At 36.6% G+C, this 19969-nt stretch overlaps 1 protein-coding gene across 1 annotated transcript; it reads right to left on the bottom strand.

The window, feature by feature from the left end:
* Positions 1–4901: 4901 nt before the first annotated feature.
* LOC114526596 lies at positions 4902–6851 on the bottom strand. The gene is made up of 2 exons (XM_028548192.1): positions 5762–6851; positions 4902–5424 (listed from the first exon to the last, which is right to left on the bottom strand). Exons 1-2 carry the CDS (start codon positions 6836–6838, stop codon positions 4942–4944), a joined length of 1560 nt encoding a protein of 519 aa, XP_028403993.1. The 5' UTR covers positions 6839–6851; the 3' UTR covers positions 4902–4941.
* Positions 6852–19969: the final 13118 nt, after the last annotated feature.

Genomic DNA, 19969 nt, shown 5'->3' with positions numbered 1-19969 from the left:
AAATGCGTTACTGTTTATTTTGGACGGTCAAAGTTTCTTTAATGGATTATCGATTCCGCGTACTATACTCTACAGTACACTTATTTAATAGCAGAAGCACCTGTATGTAGCAGAGGCCGATTGTTAGAAAGGTGGATAAATTTTTCCACTGGATAGTGACTTTTTCAACCGTTATATATAGAAAATCTTGAAAAACGATAAAGCTATGCTTATATTAAATTTATTATCGTTAAAAAGTATTTTAACTTCAAAATTGTGAAGTTCAATCTTGGCCATGCCTAGTAGTGGTGAGGATGTTTGAAATAATCACTATCCATGCAGTGGATAACTTTATCCATCTTTCAAACAACCGGCCCCTGATTACGGTTGTATCAAGCCTGTTTAGCTTAAACGGTGGATATAAGTTCAAAATAAGTTCCACTGTTTAAGCTAAACGGGCTTGATACCGACCGGCCCCAGAAAAGTCTTCTATCCAGTGGATAGTTATTTATTGGATAAGAACATGTTCCACCAAGCATGCATTAACAGTATATAAGTTAAAGAGAAAACAGCTAGGATTTTCCTGAAAGTTCGTACCAACAACGTCGGCTTATTACAAGTATCAACAACGTCGGCTATATAACATTGAATTCATAAAACCCTTACGAATTCTCAAGTAGTTACTGCATGGGAAAATTTGAACAAGTGATTTGCTTGAAGTTTGCACTTAATTAATAGTGTATTTTAGTGATTTTATTCAGTATCTATATTTCCTTTTTTCGATTTTGATTCGTAGTCATGTCCAGGGGCGGATCCTAGGGGTGATCAGAGCGATCACGCGACTAAGGTAAAAATTGCCAAGAAAAGTGTTTCAATGAAATAGCAGTCCAGTTGCTAAACACGTGCAGTGTATTGGACTGATGTCACTCACTGGGTGATGTTTGGCAGTCCAGTTGTTAAAAGAGTTCCGTGACCAGGCCTTCAAGCACGAGCGCGCAGAAAAGTGGTCTTATGCATGAATTTTGCTCGCTTTGTCATCAAATCCCAGTCATCTGATTGGCTGTCCCTCTTTTTGTGCAATCTGTGGGTGGTTCTGATTGGTGAAGTGATCAGGGGCTCGAATTGGGCTATTCAACAGGCTAATTCAAAATCTATCTGAATTCTCATTGATTGTATTTTTCTGATCGATCAGTGTGACCTTGACCTGAGAGCATGCAAACAGCAAGGTTCCTTGGCCTTTTTGATTGACGTCATTGTAGTTTTGACAGTAAAGAAAACTCAAACAATTATCAAACTGAAAGAAAAAATTTATTATGAAAACTATTTATTAATCTACAACGCCGTGAGATGTGCTTTGGAGAAAGACGTTCGGCTATATCTTAAAACTATCGAGGCCGATCTGAAGAAGCGAATAGATGCCGCAGCAAAGCGTTCAACTGAGCAATTTTTAAACGAACTGAACAACACCAGCTTCTGCATCGCGAGGAATTTTGCTGCGGAATCATACATCCCGATGTCTGTTCAGAAGACAACAAAGAAGTTTTGTATGGCCCTAAGGTTAACATAACAACATTTTACAAAGATTTTGTGCATTTGTTTATTGGTTATTGTGTAATTTGAGTTGAAGAACTGTCAAGCTGCACAAGCTATAAAGTTGAAATTTACACGTTGCACGTTGAAATTTTCATAGGATTTCGCTTTAATTTGCATATAACTGAGGCGTATGCATACGCATCAAGTCAAGAAGAATCGAGCAGTGTAATAATGTATTATGTGAACTTTGTAATACCTTCTGTGATATGTACAACCCGATGTATTAAGGCAAAGCTTAGAGCACTGAACTGTGTTTTAATTTCAAAAATAATTATTCAAAATGCATCACAGTAAAGCATACAAGTGGCCATATTTCCTGCATGATTACATTTTAAACGATGAACACTAGTTTATTATAGAACAATTCTATAATTATATTGCCAATTATTCACACTTAATGGTTCATGAAAGTGGAACATGATGTTTTTGCTATCAAGTTTATCAATTACTAGGTTAATATTTATTCATCTTCACCTAAGTGACTGACTAAGATTTACCTAGGTGTAATAAAACCAAGTTTCATTCATGTCTTAGTCTCTCTTAGATCTGACAGTACTGGAAACTGCTTGTATAGCTATGTGTCCTTTGTAGAAGTGTGAGTAACAATAGCCTAGTGGAGCTATTGAGAATTTATACGTCCATAGAGCTCTTCCTTAATGCAGATTTTTATTCTCAGCACCCTGGTTTTTCTTCTGGTGGAAGAGTATGATCAATATTTCAGCCAAAGTATCAATAACCTTATGCCAATGTTTGTTTCTAAGGAATGTTTAGATACTGGTTGTATGAAATATGACTTGGTTAGACAGGAAGCTATATATATACTTATATAATTGCAGTGAGAAGAAATGGTCACCCTTTCTCTGTATAATGGGTCTTAATTGCTTTAGTTTTAAATAGGAATACTTTTGCCTATTATCCTGATTGTGGGGAACAAAGAAGTAAATTGCTATTTAATTGCATGATTCAACCATGCTCAACTCCAAAGGAAGGTTTGGATAATCTTCCTATTTTGTTTTGTTATAGATGTGAGAAACACCAAAATATTCAATCGAACTAGCATATTTGTGGTTGCACTTTACTTATGTAAATTTAATCAAGTATGGTTACTTGCAATATGTAAAGCATCATTTGCACCAATGTCTACACCAGTGCAAAGATTTGAAGGTGGGTGCTGGGCCACTGCTGGTGCATAAAAACAATCTGCATGTGCTCTTATGTGAAAATTCCTTCCATGTCAGAATCACACAATATCTTTGTAGTATCATGCGTTTCCTAGGCATGCAAATCAGCCCTGATATTTGGCAAAACAGTCAAATTGCAGCTGCACCCCCCCTGACAAATGTGACATCTCCCCCCCCTCGAATTTCTTGACTGAAACTTTTTGACTAAGGTACGAAAAATCCTAGATCTGCCCCTGGCCATGTCTATTGCAATTTTATTCCTTGCGATGCTTCGTCTTACATACATACATGCAGTTCCATAAAAATTTTAAGAATACTATTTTTACGTTTTGATTGGCTAATCAAAGCGAAGAACAAAATTCGTAGCCTTGTCTATTGCATGAATGAAATTATACTTAGCAGTTTTGGATAGGTCGAAATATTACTAAACTCTGGATTGTTTTTCATGCATGCGAATAATTTGTTGCTGTATTTCATCGAAAACAGAAAGGTTCTAATAAAGCGCCATAGTTCTTAATGAATAGTCTTAAAATACATGCTCTTTTCAGTCTTTTGCTGATTTACTGTGTTTGAATGAATTTTGTTGTTTTGTCCATTAAATTTTTATAATATTCAACGATTGGTCGCCGAAGCAAATTTTTTTTCCGTAGACAGTCGGTAGCATCCTTGATGGTCGGTAGCATCCACTGAGCTATATAATTGAACTGAATTATTATAGAGCTCAGTGGTAGCATCCTGTCGTAACCAGCCGACGTTCGACGAACATTTCCGATTTCCGTAAGCGCAAATTTTGGCGCAAATTATGAGTGAAGCGCGAAGTCCTGGCGCGAATTATGAGTAAATTGAAAATTTCCGCGCTTAATTTCTATAGTTTGTTTGCCATTGTAGCAGTAAATCATTGTTTTTTTCGCGTTTTTTTATAATTATTATATAAACAAAGTCGAGTTCTAGATTGTTTAATGGCGGAAAGACTAAGCAACGGTACCGAAACATCGAAATACACCGGTTATCATGCATTTTACAAGAGCGTTGCGGTAAGCATATGTTTATTAACTTTGTTTGGGCATATTTAATATACATCGCCTTTATATATTTATTACAAGTATCTACTAATGATATCGAACAATTTGGCAGAAATGCTAAGGCGTGTGTTAAAATGTAATATTTGATGGATAAAGTGCTGGAATGACTTGTTAATTCAGTATATTTTATTTCACTATTAAAATCTTACCAGGGTATGATTGTCAATGATGAGGATGTTGTGTCTACCGAGCTGGGTAACATGAGTAAAGTTGCTGCAACGATGTGGAAAAAATGCAGTGCGAGTGTGCGACAGGTATTACAAAACCATATGAAACTTGACTGGCCAAAAATGCGAAATAGATGCCACTTTTGCTTTTCTGGTAACATATATTTCAATATTAATCAATCTAATGTTTACAACCTTAGGATTGGATAAATGAAGGTCAGCGTATGAGGGAAGATATTGATTGTGGCCTGGTGGAGCATAAATGTTCAAAGTGTCTAAAGGTTTTCAAGCGTGCTAAGGATTTAGCCTACCATGAAAAGCAGTGTGGGAATTGTGATTGTACACAGTGTGGAAAAACATTCCATAATGGTGAGGCACTTAGAAGACACATGAAGTGCCACAATCCAGAGGCCAACCACTGTGAGGTGTGTAAGAAAACATTTTCAACAAAGCAGGGTTTAAAACGGCATGAAACTACTCACAACAAGCTGAAGCAATTTTCCTGTGAGAAATGTACTTCAAAATTTACACTTCTGGGCAATTTACGTAAGCATAATAAGAAGTATCACTAACATCCTTACATTCTTGTCAATGTCAAGGCCCTAGAGACAGGCAATTCATGGATATTTGACAAATTGTACATGGGTAGGGGGATTTGGATATTGAGGTTTTCCCATTTGACAATCTAAAGTACAGTATACAGGGAAATTTGACACAAATATCTGACCCATGGATGACATAATTTTTTTGAATTTAAGATTTCTTTGGCTCTGACAATCCTTACCACCCAGGCCTTGACATTGAGGAATTCATACATTTGTATTTGAGAAATAGTTTTACTTTAAATTGTTAATATGATATATGTTATATAAATTGGTTAATGTGATCATCACCTGCACTCTATGTTGTTTCATAGCATCTTGTTTTTGTTGCCATACTTCAGCCTGCTTTCTTTGACATTGGCTCATTACAGCGAACGTTTTCTGCAAACTGGTGAGGTCGTTTGACTCTCCCTGCCTTCTTCTGAAATGGATTCCTCTTCACAGTTTGTCCTTTAGGTTGCTTTGCCCTACCTCCAGAGTCACACTTTCTTCGTTTTACAGCCTCTGGCTGCACAGCTATCTTTTGCCGCTTTGCTCTCTTAACAATTGATGTTGCAGTTGCTCGAGAATGGGTGACTCCAGCTGCACCAAAGGTATGAAATGAACTGGTTAGTTTTGACACTGGCATACTTTTTGATCGGCCAGCAAATTTAAGAATGCTTCTCAGGAAATCTTGGTTGGATTCATCCATCTTGGATTTAATGGCACTCATCACTTCTGAGAGGGCAGCCTCACATTCACTTTTAGCAATCGCCTCTTGTGGAACATTTCTATGCTGCATTGCAGTAAAATTACTTTCGCCCTGGGTATCATTCTCTATCTGGAAAATTAGAATGTAAAACAGCTAAAATATAAGAAGAAGTGACTTGTAAACAAATGACAACTTGTAAACTCAAGATATGAGCTATATATAGACAACAAGATATATAGCTCATATCTTGAGTTTACAAGATGTCATTTTTCGGTGTAATTTTTTCTTATATTTTATTAAATTGGCTAGTGGTAATGGTTTTTTAAAACAGCTAAATTATTTTAAAATATCTGTTAAGGGTTAATAATAGTTTAAAAGATATTTGTCAGATTTATGATCCCATAACCATACAAGTAAAGCCACAAGCATAGTCTCATAAGTAAGCCATAAATATTACTGTAATTACCTGATGTGCAGATCCATGATCATTGCTTTCCGGCATTACAACTACTCTGTCATGAAGGCCCTCATAGTGATGAAGTGACATTGTATTACCAATGGCAATTCTTGCAAATTCCATCCGCTGTTCTTTGCTGAATAGTGGTAGGAAATTGGTGCTATGAGCCATTTTGTTTGCCCATAAAACATACTGATGCTTGCATGGGGCACCATTCATACCACTCTTGCATTGACAAACACCTAAGGTCATGTCCACCAAGTAGCTTTTGCCTTCTTCAGTGAAGCTCTTCATCTGGAAGGTATTGTTGCCAAGGGAGACAAGTTCTTTCAATGCATGGGCCTGAGCTTCTGTGGCCGGCTTTTTAAATCTAATGCCATCCTGTCCCTTTTTTGAGAAACCAGAAAATCGTCCACTGTATATACCATCAAACTTTCCAGAAGAGATAGCTAGAAGCTTGTTTTTATAATGGTATTCAAGCCCAGTTGTTAGTTTGTCAATGAGTCCAACAACATTAACCTCTTTTTGTCTATTCAATATCTCATCTTTGATCACCAGAAATTGTGCTTCACAAAAATTGTTTGTGTTGTTCCCACGCAATGGCAGTTCTGTGCGGTAACATAAAGCCCATGATTCCGAATCTTCGTACACAGCAGAGGCATATTTGCTGAAATTGGGGTATTTCATTGCAATCTCATCTTGAAGCAGGCTTTCATATTCCGATTGAAACTCCTCCTCATCTTCAGCATACACAGCACGCTTAAATCCCAGAAGAAGATGGGGCCTGTCCTTTAATAGTATGCCATGATTCTTATCATGCAACCACCTCCAGATCTGCTGAAGCAGATGAAAGATGCAGAGAACAGTTGTAGCAGCAGGCCATACTTGGTGGATAGCATCCTTTAGCTCGGCACAGTTGTCTGTCATGAAGACACGTGGGCCTTTCTCAGGAGTGGCACTAAAAAAGGCATCAGCTGGTAGGGATGATTTCAGCTGGGAGAAGGCAGTCACTAGTGTTTCTGTTGTTTCATCACTTGTGATGATGATTGCCAAAGGCAGTGCTCCGCAAACGCTGTGCGTCATCATTAAAAACACACGCAAGTTGAACTCCTCCATGTTTGAAGAAGAGTCAACAAACACCAGATCTCCAGCCTGGGGGATCTAAAGCAAATGTAAAACAAATTACTGAATAAGAAAAGGTACAATGTATTAACAATTGGGGAAACTTCCTAAGGTCAGCAATGGTGGCGGATTGGTATTATTCAATAGTGAAATAACCTATAGGATCCTATACAATATCGTAGGACCAAAAAGGATTAGGAATAATCAAGAATCCTATGTAGATCCTACAGGTCCTGTGTAGAATCCAACTTTTTTGCAAGCACCAGAAGTTGATAGACTTGTTAGGGTACATTAATCATATTCTCACCCATTTGTGTACTCTTTTCATTAGTGGTGTTACCAAAGTAAGGATGAATGGCTGATTAATTTCTTCATTGAACTCTTGCAAAACAATTCTATAATCATCATCCTTCTCTTTTAGAGAAACAATTCTCTCTTTGACCATTAAAAACATCGACTTTAAACTTTCTGTTCCATATAAGCACTTATTAAATGTACCATAGATGGCATTGAAATCATTTCGCCTTGGAACCTTGGAGCGATCAGCAAGTTTTGCATGATATTCCAGATCATTTTCACATTCACTTCGCAGCTTTCTCATAAATTCTCTATGTGCTGCACCTATGACATATATTGAAGTAATGCAAGAAATAAATCAATGAAAAAAGAAAATATAGCTTTATTACTCACAGATACCAAATAGAATCACAAATAGCATACTGTGCCTGTATGCAATTAAACAATTAAATTATTATTCATATAAAAGTATTACCTGGAAGTAAGCCAGCTGAAAACAAAGCCTTTATCCTCTCAATAACTTCAGGTGGTATATCTCGAAAACTAAGGGCAGGTAGGGAATTGGTCGGGTGGTTGTGATTCCATTCAATGTCAAGCAGTGAGTTATGCCTTTCATTTTTTGCCAATCGGACAATAAGTGAAAATCCACAATTGGTGTTTTTGAAGCGCTTTCCTGGCTTCTCACGAAGGACTGCTTCTGGATGCATCGTGCCATTGTAACGGGTGTTGTGGTGGCATCTGTAATATCTCACTTGGTGATATGGACTATTCTGATCTGTGACACTCCTTGATTTTGAAACACGCAAAGTTTCATTATTTTTTGTGCTGTAGTTGTCAATGAACTTATCCAAATCATCACCATTCTTTAGGGTACATGTAATGCTTGCTTTAAATTGTATTGGTGTTCCTTGCACATTCAGAACTTTGAATTCAGTGGTAGGTAATGGTATGATGTCCTCCACAGATGATATTAAATCACAAGTATTTTTAGTCCCATTAAAAGTATTGTGCACTTCACTGATAGACTGCTTCAGCAGTTCTTTTAAACCATTGGCTGCCATGATGATGCTACTAAAAAAAGTAATATATGTTGAGACCACATAAAAATATTCATTACATGTTAAAAAACGTGTTTTATAGCAATATTCATATATTGCTGTGATTCATATATTGCTGTGAATATTGCTATATAATAATTAAGAATATAGTTAGAAATAGCCACAAGCAGTTTGTATAAATATAAAGTATCTCAGTATCTGAAATCTGATTATAGTAGATCATTAATTAATGGAGTAATGGTAGATTGTAGCTTGCTTGAATAAAAGTTGCTCACCTGAAAATCCAACAAAGAAATAATGTTACATTGTCGAAAGTCTTGTCTTGCCAATAAGCTTGAATTAATATTTTTTTATTAATATAATATTTTACAGCAACTCCAAAGACACATGTTTTTAATATACTTCTCTGAGGCTAACAAATACGCGCATTGGCTGTTGGGAATTTTGACCAAATGTGTCAGTGTCTCAGTGCCAGTGCCACTGGCCAGTGCTCCGGCAGTGCTTTGTCCCTGCGAGATTTTATCGCAAAAATATTCGCGAATAAATAAGCGCTACAGGATACTACCGACCATCAAGGATGCTACCGACTGTCTACGGAAAAAAAATTTGCGTCGCCGAAGGTGAGGTGATTACAAGCCTATATTCACTGAGCCGAAGGCGAATATTTGGTCGCAAATATGAGGTCGGTCACATATTTTCAAAGAATCAAAGTTTACCCTCATAAAAGGTATATTATAAAAATTATACTGTTTCGGCCGTGCGTTACACGATATCGGCAAAAATTGGAACGAAAACGGCACAAAATGAAAAAGTATAGTCTGAACTTAGCATATTAAGTTTTCAAAACGGTCGGCATATTAAACTTAAACTTAAGGAAACCCTGGGCAAGGCAATGGATCCTGTCAACAACAACAATAATAGTCAAGATGGAACAAACGAAGAAATAATAAATAGACAAGACGCCCATTCTGGCAGTAACTGCGTCGCGTCAATAGTTGCATCCAACTGTGCCCCATTTCCTGTTTTTCCTCAATATTCATACCTTTAGAAAAATGTTTCTTTCTTAGAGTTTGTAGTAAATAGAGCACTTCGTACAGAATATTGGGGTAAAAGTGCGTTATTGGTGCTAGGCAGATGTAGCTATCGATATGAATAATGCTGAGTTTGGAATCATGTGCTGTCGGAATCTGTTTGTGCTGAAATTCAATAGGATCGGTCTCGCCGTTTTTACCCTTGAAGGAAGGTGCGGTTTGATTGAATGAGGGAAGATGCGGTCTGATTGATGTCTAGCACCTATACACCTCATTACATGATATCGTATTACATTACATTAGGTTGTAGACACCAGACACGTGTTTCAATGGACTATCATTATATCATTGACAGGTAGTCAGATCACACTGTGGTCAGACATTGGTGGAGTTTAGTAACGAAGTTTCCTTCTCTGATATTGTCGGCAGTGTGTGTGCATAGTTTGTGGGTTTGGTTTCCTAGTTTTATCCGTTGGTCAGCGATTGTTTAAACAAAAGGGTAATTATCTTTTACAGCACTTTTATATGTTATATTCTTTTATATATTTTTGATGAATGCCTTTGTGTTTTTGAGGCAACACACATCGCACTTGTTCACACTGTCATGAAGATGTTCACGTGTGAAATGTAAATGAAGTATCCTTGTGTTTATTTTTGCAGATGGAGTTTGAGAACAGTTTTACAGAGCGTACTACGATAAAGGATTTAAAGGCACTACCTCCTCCAAGTTCTCCTCGGAGATCGTCAAAGGCGTTAACATGTGCGATACTCAACAAGAGTCCTATAAAACCCACGCGGAATGGTAGCATGTTCTCTGTGAATTTGTGCGACAAGGACAAATCTTCAACGATAAGAGCTGTGTGTGTTTAATGAAGAGATCTACTCCAAACTCGAGTCGAGTAAAACCTACGAATTGGAGTCGTTCAAGGTGAAGAAGTCGTTTGGGGACAAAACAAACTCGGAGTTGGTGCTTGACCATGAAACGAAAATATCACTGGCGGCCTCGCAAGTTGAAATAGAACATTGCAGCTATACGATCTCACAGATCTTAAGGGGAGAAACCGGCGACGACAGATTTTTAAATGTAAAAGCGAAGGTCGTGAGTCTTGAGGACCCTTGTGTGGTTGGCACCTATCCAGACACGAAGACAAAAAGAACTGTTTGTCTCGCCGATACGACGGGACAGATGGAATTGATTCTCTGGCGAGAACGGACTGATGTTGTCTCTTTCAAAGATGGAGATGTTATAGCAATCAACAACGCTGTCGCCTCTAAATTCAATGGTCAGTTGAATCTGACAACAACCTTCGAGACGTCGATAACGGTGTTGGGGGAGGAAATGACAGTGGCAAGACCAGCAAAGCGTCCACTTGCCACGTGTAATGTGATGACGATGGAGACACCTATTCTTGCCGTGAAGGAATTTCACGCGTCATTTTCCTGCCTAGCCTGCAGGAAACCAATACAGATTGATGATGTCCAGACGAACAACGCATTAATAAACTGCCCAACATGTTGCTGTATGTTCCTAAAATCCACGCTACAACCTGCTTACAAGTGTATGGTCTTGTTGAACAACAACCAGTGGTTTACTGCACATACGAAGGTAAGAACTGATTTTTTTCCTTAGGTGGGCCCAAGATGTCATGATGGTCTATATAGCAAATACTTTGCCAATTGATTTTGTTTGTAACTTACTGTCATTGATGCCCTTGGGCCACTTGATGATTACTCTATTTTTGTAAATTATTGTAAATCATTTTTAGGAGTGTTTTTATATCCACAGCTGCAGTTTAAGTGGTTTTTCTCGTTTATTATAATAGGTTATTCAGCACTTGTTCCAATGGTGTGAACCAAAGTCAAAACCTACTGAGGATGACATGTTGTTACTAAACACCAAGTTTTCCCTACGAGTTGATTCTAAAAGAAAAATCATTGAGCATGCAACACCTTTTGCACAAGAGGATCCATCAGCTGAACACGAGATAGATGACCTACTTGCCGCTGCCTTGGTTGAGGATGAGAATGCTCATAAGAAGCAAAAGAATGAGTAGGGTTTGTGAAATTTAGGAATTTGGGTGCATGGGGCGACATTGTAAACATTGTTGAGTTGTGTTTGTTACTTGAATTTTGAAAAATGGTATTTTGCAGGAGAACAATATTGAAGAACTGTTATTTTAGTTTCATTGTAATAAATTTTGTTGTTTTGATGAGTTTTTCTTTTTATTTGCGTTTGACCAATGGCCTCGTTTGTGTGTTTATGTTTTAAGCATGGAAGGGCAGGTGAGGGTCTTACTCGTATGTTTCCTGCACTTATTTGTTTCTGGTTCCGTTACACTGAGTAACAAGTGACTTATCAACCTGACTGTGTATTAAACACAAGTAACTATTTGAAATGAAAAAAATGAGGCTGTTGGGTCAAGAATGAATGAATGGTTTGGGTCAGGAGGTCTATGATTTTTGAAAACATTATTAATTAAGTACAAATTTGGTAGAATAATGTAAGCAGATTTAGAATTATTTTGTTTGATTGTTATAGTTGGAAACTTTATTAAGATTACTGAAATTACTGGTATACCAGTATTTTACAATTGTGGTAATTGTTGTTGGGTAATTGCTGGTAGATGTTATCTTTTTTATAGTAAAATTCTCAAACCTTGATGTTTGCAATAAATTTATTTTGTATTCATACAATTGTTAACAGACTGTGCATGCAGCGATCTAGGTGGCAGTGTTGTTTAGAGGAAAGAGTCCATCTTTCATATCTGCGGGGTAGCATGGTTTGAACCAGAAGGATCGATTCATATTTGGATCTTATGCTTGAGGCTGGATTTCCAGACTTCTCTGCCTTACTGTTGACTGTCCATGCATGTAATTGCCCTTTCTGATGTTGGCTGGCGGATGGAGATTATGACATACACCACACACAGATGCATGTTGTCAATACATTAAATTTTGCTATAGCAGTAGGGATGTACTTGTTATCAATGTTACATATCAACTGAAGTCCAACTCATTACTGTTGATGATAAATCAGGTACCTGTCCATTGATTGTAGTGTCACGATCATTAGAGCAAAACACTTAAAGGTCCAAATGTTAACCACAATTTGTGTTGAAGTGGTAATCTCGGAGATGAGGAGTCCAAGTTACATTTGTTTCTAACATTGATGGCAGTAAGGGGCCTCAGTTCTGACATAATAAATGGTATTTTCAGTCTATGTGAATTGTGGTTTTAATTCCAATTGTCCAACTCCAAACATCTTTATAAGCACCAGGTGGTTTATACTTGTAGAAATATTGAAAATCCAACCGTTAGAGATGGGGATAATCCTGTTCCACAGAGGTATATTATGTTCAACAAGATGGGATGCAATTGGTGATTTAAGCCATTATTTAGATGGAGTTAAACATCTAGACATAAAAAATAAACAGAAAAATAAGATTAATACCATATATTCATCTTATGCAGTAATATTTTATACTCACATTTTTGTCTTGTTCCTGGTCGTGACTGTGGTCCACTGTATATAAAAAAGGAGGGGGCGAAGTTTTAATTTTATATGCATGTTGTTGAAGGAACTCTTTGCAAGATATCCTGATATCGAGTTCCTTCAACATGTCTGAATGTTTGTTTAATTAGATAATGCTAGCGTTCAGAAATCTCAGGGTCAGTATGGTGAGATACTGTCGTTAGAATTGTCCTGAATTTTTGTTAAAATTGCCTACATTGCAAAAAAAATGGGTTCAATGTTTGTCAGGAATTTTTACAACAAATGGAAAAGTGTATCTATATGCACAACACATTTTCCATGATTGTGAGATTTCTGACGTTGTATTTCCAACCATAGATATCTCATCAATAATAATAAGTTTGAGATCAACGAGTGACAGTCTTAACTGAGTTTTCTTTTGATCCGACATGGCAGGTACATAATCACCAGCTTCCTTAGGGATAGCTAAAGCAGTGTTGATTGTGGTACCATCAATATTTATTGCAGCTACACCTGTTGGTACCATAAGAAGTACTGTTGGTAACTCAGGGTTAATAGGTGGATGTCTAAATGTCTTAACTGCTGTATGATAAATAGTTTTAATTAAATGACTTTTGCCAGCACCACTACCTCCAGTTATAAATAGGTAGATTGGTTCAATTTTAGCAGGCTTTAAACTGTTCAAACTTTTTATTTTACTGCGACACCATGAAAGAAATATATCATATGCATGACGTTGCTCAGTGTTCAATGATCTAATATTGGTACGCAATGTATCATCACATATTTCATTTGGTTGGTTGTAGGAACTAATTCCTCCAAGATTTGGATTGTTTTGCACTGGGCCAAGATGTGATGGTGATTGTTCATGAAATGATTCATTGGGAAAGTTATCTTGCATTTCAGCACCCATGTCTGTATTCTCCTGATCATTTAGTGGGTCAAATGAACAGATGTTACTAGGGTTTAATGTTACAGACTCAAAAGCTTCATCAATTGCATCTGCATCAGGTTCGAATATAGCTTGGTTGTGTTGAACTACAGTTTGTACCTCAGCTTCATAAAATTTTGTAGCATAAGTTTGATCTTCTGCCATTAAAATACTCTCATCACGCCATGGATAATAAAGCATAAGTAAATGGTGAAAATAGCTTTCTGGTTCTTTCTTTTTATTTGGTCGATGATACCTTACAACAGCTTTAACTTTGCAACATTTCATGTATTCGTTGGTATTTATCAACTTAATCTTTTTTGGGAGGTTGGTGTCACCTTCCATAGTCTGAGATTCAACTACATCATCTGTCAAAACCTCAGGCTGGGAGTCATTGACATCATTGCAATTGGTCTTATAATCTTTGTAGTAATAAGCAGCAAATTGGGCGAGGCAGAGGTTATTAACAACAGCTAAATTTGTTGGTCTGATAATGTAACGTTCGATAATATTAGACTTATATATGTCTGTACTGTCATCATCTAGTTTTGTTAGTGACTCTTACTCTCTTCTCTGGGAAATCTGTGTTGATAAACACAGTTTTTGGAAATATTTTTCTAAGCCAAAGTTCAGGCATTGATCTGTAGACACATTCTTGGGAACTCACTTCTCTAGACAGAAAAGCAGCACCAACTTTTTTAAGTCCATCTCTTATACTCATCTTTTCAAGTTTAGCTTCTTTTGCTGCATTGACAATGGCTTGAGAACATTCAGTTTCATCCTTTGTGAAATATGAACATACATATGTTATGCACTTATAGTGATTGAATACAGGCTGTAAATCAACATTGGCAGCAAAGCCTTTAATACCAGCTACAAAGTAATTGTTGATAAAACAACTGTTTACAGGTCTCTTAAGGTGCAAGTCAAAATCTGAATCTGGTGATATAGATAGTGCCCAGTAATATTGACCCTCAGTGATATTCACTGATTTTAGGATGTCCTGCTCAGTTAAGGTATCATCATAGTTTGATGGGTTGAGCACTTCATCAATTTTTTCTTTAACAGCATTCAAAATTTGCATTCGTTGATCCAGTGTACGACTCTTAACTTCATCATCTAAATCACTATCAAGTGGTTCTGCAATTATTGATCTGTTGGTAAAAAATTGACCAAAATTAAACCTGCATGTTGTATTCTTGTACTTGCGGCAGGTTTTGGAGTGACTGTGTTTTTGGTACATTTTCACAAAGTTATGTAATTCTTGTTCTGTAGGTGAGCCTGAACATGGTTATCGACAAAGTTTATATATGCTTCTTTACTATTTGAGTCAAGTTTTGGACAATCAGAGGTCCATATTAAATGTGAGGCGAGCCTCTCATTTGAAATTCAATACAAAGTGCATAATATATTATTTTACCAATTGGGTTCAGCTCACTAAGGAGAACTTCAGTGAAAAATGTTTCAACTCTATGTTGAAAATGTTTTGCAACAATCACAGGGTTGAGGTTTAACATTGAACACTTGTCAGTGTGTGATAAAGCTTCCACTTCGTCATCAGTCATATTTTTACTTGTGTTCTCTTGTGTTCTAGCAATAATTTTAAACAATTCAGGCCATCTAAGATCAGCACATGATAATGTCATAAACCAAGTTGGAATACCTAATTGTTTAACCATGGCTACTACTTCATACATAAATTTCTGCCAGTAAGGTGGAGTACCTGGGATTTGTCGCAAAAACAAATATGCTTGGTCTTGGCAAATCATACCTTTCAGTTGGTTTACATCTGATTTTATTTGTGAGGCAGTTACAGCTTGGCCATGGACTTTCTTCAATGCAATGTTGATACTATCAGATACTTTCTTTTGTTCCATGACAAACTGTGCAAAGAAAAGATATTCTGGGTTCATAGCAAACCTTCCACTGTAATGCAAGAGCCTGGCATTGAAATAGGTGTTAATTTGATATCTCTTTCATATGTGTAACCAAAGCGACCTTTAGGAAACAATACCGGAAATGCAAGCTCTTCACATTTTGCATCAGTCATTATTGATACAGGGTGTCTATTTTCACCTGGTGCTATGTTGTACACTTCATTACCTAATGATGAATTTTCATTGGTTTCAGTGTTGACAGGATAATCAGGCAATATAGCCTGAAGACATGTCTCATTAGGAGCTTGTCGATATTGATTTAGTGGGTCTTCTGTAGTTTCCTCACTGTTATCACTGTGGTCTTTGCTTTCATTTGATTTTTGGGTCATAATTGTATTTTTTTCATTTTCATCTACTTTATTTATTGATTTATCATCACCCTGTCCAAATGTTGTAAGGGTTTCATCTATTTTTGTGATATCGATGGTGATGTCATTATACAATTGATTATTCAATTTAAGCCAATTAAGAGCAACCATAAGAAACTCAGGACGTACGGCTTGAAAATAAACATGACCTCTAAATTGGAGTTTTCGTTTTAGTTTCAACATTATAATACCTGATCTCTCTGGTGCACGTGGTAAAACTTTGCATGTATTATCACATTCAACTGGTACATTGCAGATTGCTCCTTTAACTTTACGTTGTTGTCCCTTTGGCATAACAACTATCTTTTCAAAAACGAATCGCTGAGCAATGAGAATCTGTTCTAGTTTTTCTAATGAAGAAAGTTCGGTTGGTATGTCATCAACATACATGTTGTTACAAATTGCTTGGCATGGCACTCTATTTTTCAATAATTTTGAGTGACACGTCTTACAGATGTATCGATTTTTATCAAATGATTGTACATCAGTAAATACATTTATATCACATGGAGTGTACTTTTCTCTATGTAGTAATACAACAGATTTCCTGTAAAGTAACCGATTACAAACAGAACAGATATAATAAGGCCCCTCTCTAATCTTGCTGATAAATCTTGAGATATAATCATCTAAACAGTTCAAGGCTTTTAATGATTTCAACTTGCTTTTTTTAGGTTCTTTTTGATAACCTGTTTGATTACTGACTGGGTTGAGTGATCTATATTTTTGTTTCTTCATTTGAAGAAGAGTTTCCTTTTCATAAGGTTCCATAGAGTCATATTTCCGTTTGCTACACTCTAAAAGAGAATTTTTCTCAGCTTGTTGCATACAGCTATATTTTTGTTTCATACTTTGTAGAAGAGATTCTTTTTTATTTTGATCCATAGAGCTATATTTTTGTTTCATACTTTGTAGAACAGATTCTTTTTTAGTTTGTTCAATAGAGCTATATTTTTCTTTCATACTTTGCAGTAGAAATTCTTTTTTAGTTTGATCCATAGAGCTATATTTTTCTTTCATACTTTGTAAAAGAGATTCTTTTTCAGTTTGATCCATAGAACAATATTTTTTTTTCCTATTTTGTATGAAAGATATTTTCTCGGCTTGTTGCATAGAGCTATATTTTTCTTTTTTACTTCGTAGAAGTGTTTCTTTTTTAGTTTGATCCATATAAAGATATTCTTCTTTCTTGCTTTGTAGAAAAGTGTGTTTTTTAGTTGGATCCATACATCTGTATCTATTATTTTTGTACCTGTTGATGTATGGTACCTGTTCAGATTTCAGCTTTTCTAAAACAGTTGTGCAAATGCTGTCAACAAGGGAGTTCAAATCCTTAAATTCTTTAAATAAATCAATTGTATCATTGCATACGAGTAAGAAACATTTTGTCGTTTGGTTGGGATGATGCTGAAAAATACATGAAATACAGAATTTGGAAATCCACATCAAAAACCCAGTATTTTTCTCACTGTTTTTCAATATTAAATTCTTAAGTACCTGTCTACTAGCAACTGAACCTGTTACCAAAATGTTGTGTGTCTCTAAGTTATGGGATATTGAAATAAGACCACCACAAATATTCATACTTTTTGGTAAGTTATCTGGTGAAAAACTCTGTCCAGTTCTTAAGGCTTCATTGTTACCATGCTCAGTGATAGCATGCAGTGTATAATTTCTCCAGAATTTACACGGCAGGATTGTTGAAAAACAAATTGAGTAAAAGCATATTACATGGGATATATGACTTGGAATTGCATCACAACTGATAGCTGCATCACTGCTTGTTTGCTGTGGATCAGTATGACCTATAGGTACAGAGTTTGAAGGCATACTAGTGTGGTTTGAGGCTTCAAGAAATTGGGAAACATTAATATGAACACCTTTGAGCTCAAATAAAACATCGGTTCTCTGTAAATTTCTAAAATATTGTACTAAGTATATAATACAATCAACTTCCAATAGTACACATGTACCAGTAGGGTCAACCATACCAGATGAATCTCTTGCATGCGAGTCAAAAACCTTTAGTGAACCATTTGCAGCAGTAAAAATAGACACAGTGTTACAACTAATTGTTAAGAGAAATGAATTGTAACCTTCTTGTAACAATTTTTCAAAAGCATATTGCAAAGGGACAACATATGGATTATCTTGGTTAAAATCTAAACTATGTAGTTGGCCAGTATAACTTTCACTAAAATGGAGTTCATAATTTATCTCCAGAAAAGTCAATTTCTCAGGTAACTCGGTTAGCAGTAAGTATGTTTGTCCAGTAATTCTTGACAGCAACGAATACAGTTCATTACCCATATCCATGATTATAATGAGCTCTGTGTTATATCTTATACCACCTTTAGTATTGTTATATAACAACGCACTTAAGCTCATAGCTACACATTGTTGTCCAGCGTTTGCACCAAACACATCAACAAAATCTTGGCTATAAGGAGCCATCAGAGTTTTACTAGGATCTACAAATGTTGGACCTGGGTTCTTCTCAATATCTGTAGAAATGTTAAACCTGCAATACTTATCTCTATGATTTAAGCTCTTGCTACTAAGTTGCTTGTAAATTGCTTCAAATATGAGTGGTTTTGAAGAGTGGTGGTGGAATATTGAACAACGAAATGTTCTGCCTGTAGTTTCTGTTTGTTTTCCACTTCGTTTCTGACTAGTGTGTCTACGTGTTAGGTATCCGACTCGATCGCTCAGCAGTCTTTTACGTTCATGACTAAATGCATAAAGAAGGCAATGGATATGAGAAGATCTAGGTATTTCTTTCTTGATATATTTGCGAACCAGTTTACGTACTTTTCTAGTTTTAGTCAAGAGACGGGAGATTTTCTTAGCCGGAATTGTACTAGGCGCTCTATCGCGACGAATCTTTTGGTGTTTGTGAACCAGGGCCGGATTAACCATATGGCTGAAGGGGCGTCCGCCCATGGGCCCCGCGCTTTAGGGGCCCCGCGCTTTACTCGGTTATAATTTTTTTTGCGCGTGAGTCGACGCCGTCACGCCGAAAGAGCCCCAACCAAAGCCGCATGGCCACAAAATAAAATAACGTTATTCCAAAAAGTAGGTATTTACTGAAAGTTCGTTTAAGAAATTCATTTTAGAATCTTCCATAAACTGCAGTTTAGACATGACTCATTGCCTATTTGTGTTACCGGAGTGCAGGTGTCATTTGACACGACGTCTCATTTTACAAACAACAAGATTACAGTCGACTAGTCGAGACATTCAAATATATATCAACGTTTTTAGTCAATATTTTTATTTTATAGGCGCCCTCCAACAACCCTACAATGAGGGCATAGCCATCTCCACAGGGTCTGAATACCTGCAACTACATATAAAATAAAAATATTGATTAAAAACGATGTCATAGAGTTATTTTTGCACATCATGGTATACATATTATATTTTGATTTCACGACAATCTGAATTTCGGCCCGCCGGGGGGGGGGGTTGAGGGGCCCCGCGCTGAAAAAATGCTACGGGCCCCGCGATAGGTTAATCCGGCCCTGTTGTGAACAATATGGCGGCCATGATTATACTTCTTAATGACATCGAATTTGTCATAACGTGAACGACATTCGTTTAGCAATTTGTTCAAAGATTCGACTTTATTGTTTCCCGAATTCTCGCTTGGTAATAATAGTATGTCTAGTTCTAGTCCAGAGTTTTTGCGATATTCATGATATTCAATCAACCATGCATAGCATGAAACAAAGAAACAAATGAAATCCAGCATTAGTAAAACAAACGAGATAGACATAGTTACCTCGATGCAATGGTTATGCACAATGCAAAAATTCAATTCAATCAGTTTGATTTCACATACATTTGAACTGGTATCTCGTTTGGTCAACCCTGTAATCTCCTTTGTGTTCGTATCGTGTATCAATGTGAATATCATATGATGCAATTTCAGAACCTTGTAATAAGCATAAACTTTGGCTTTCAGAATATAAATAGGC

The sequence above is a fragment of the Dendronephthya gigantea genome, unplaced genomic scaffold, assembly GCF_004324835.1.
Source record: "Dendronephthya gigantea isolate DGI-Jeju-01 unplaced genomic scaffold, DenGig_1.0 000039F, whole genome shotgun sequence".
NCBI classification, from domain to species: Eukaryota; Metazoa; Cnidaria; class Anthozoa; order Malacalcyonacea; family Nephtheidae; genus Dendronephthya; species Dendronephthya gigantea.
The sequence above is the reverse complement of the archived record's forward strand: the minus strand, read 5'-3'. Positions and strand labels throughout refer to the sequence as shown.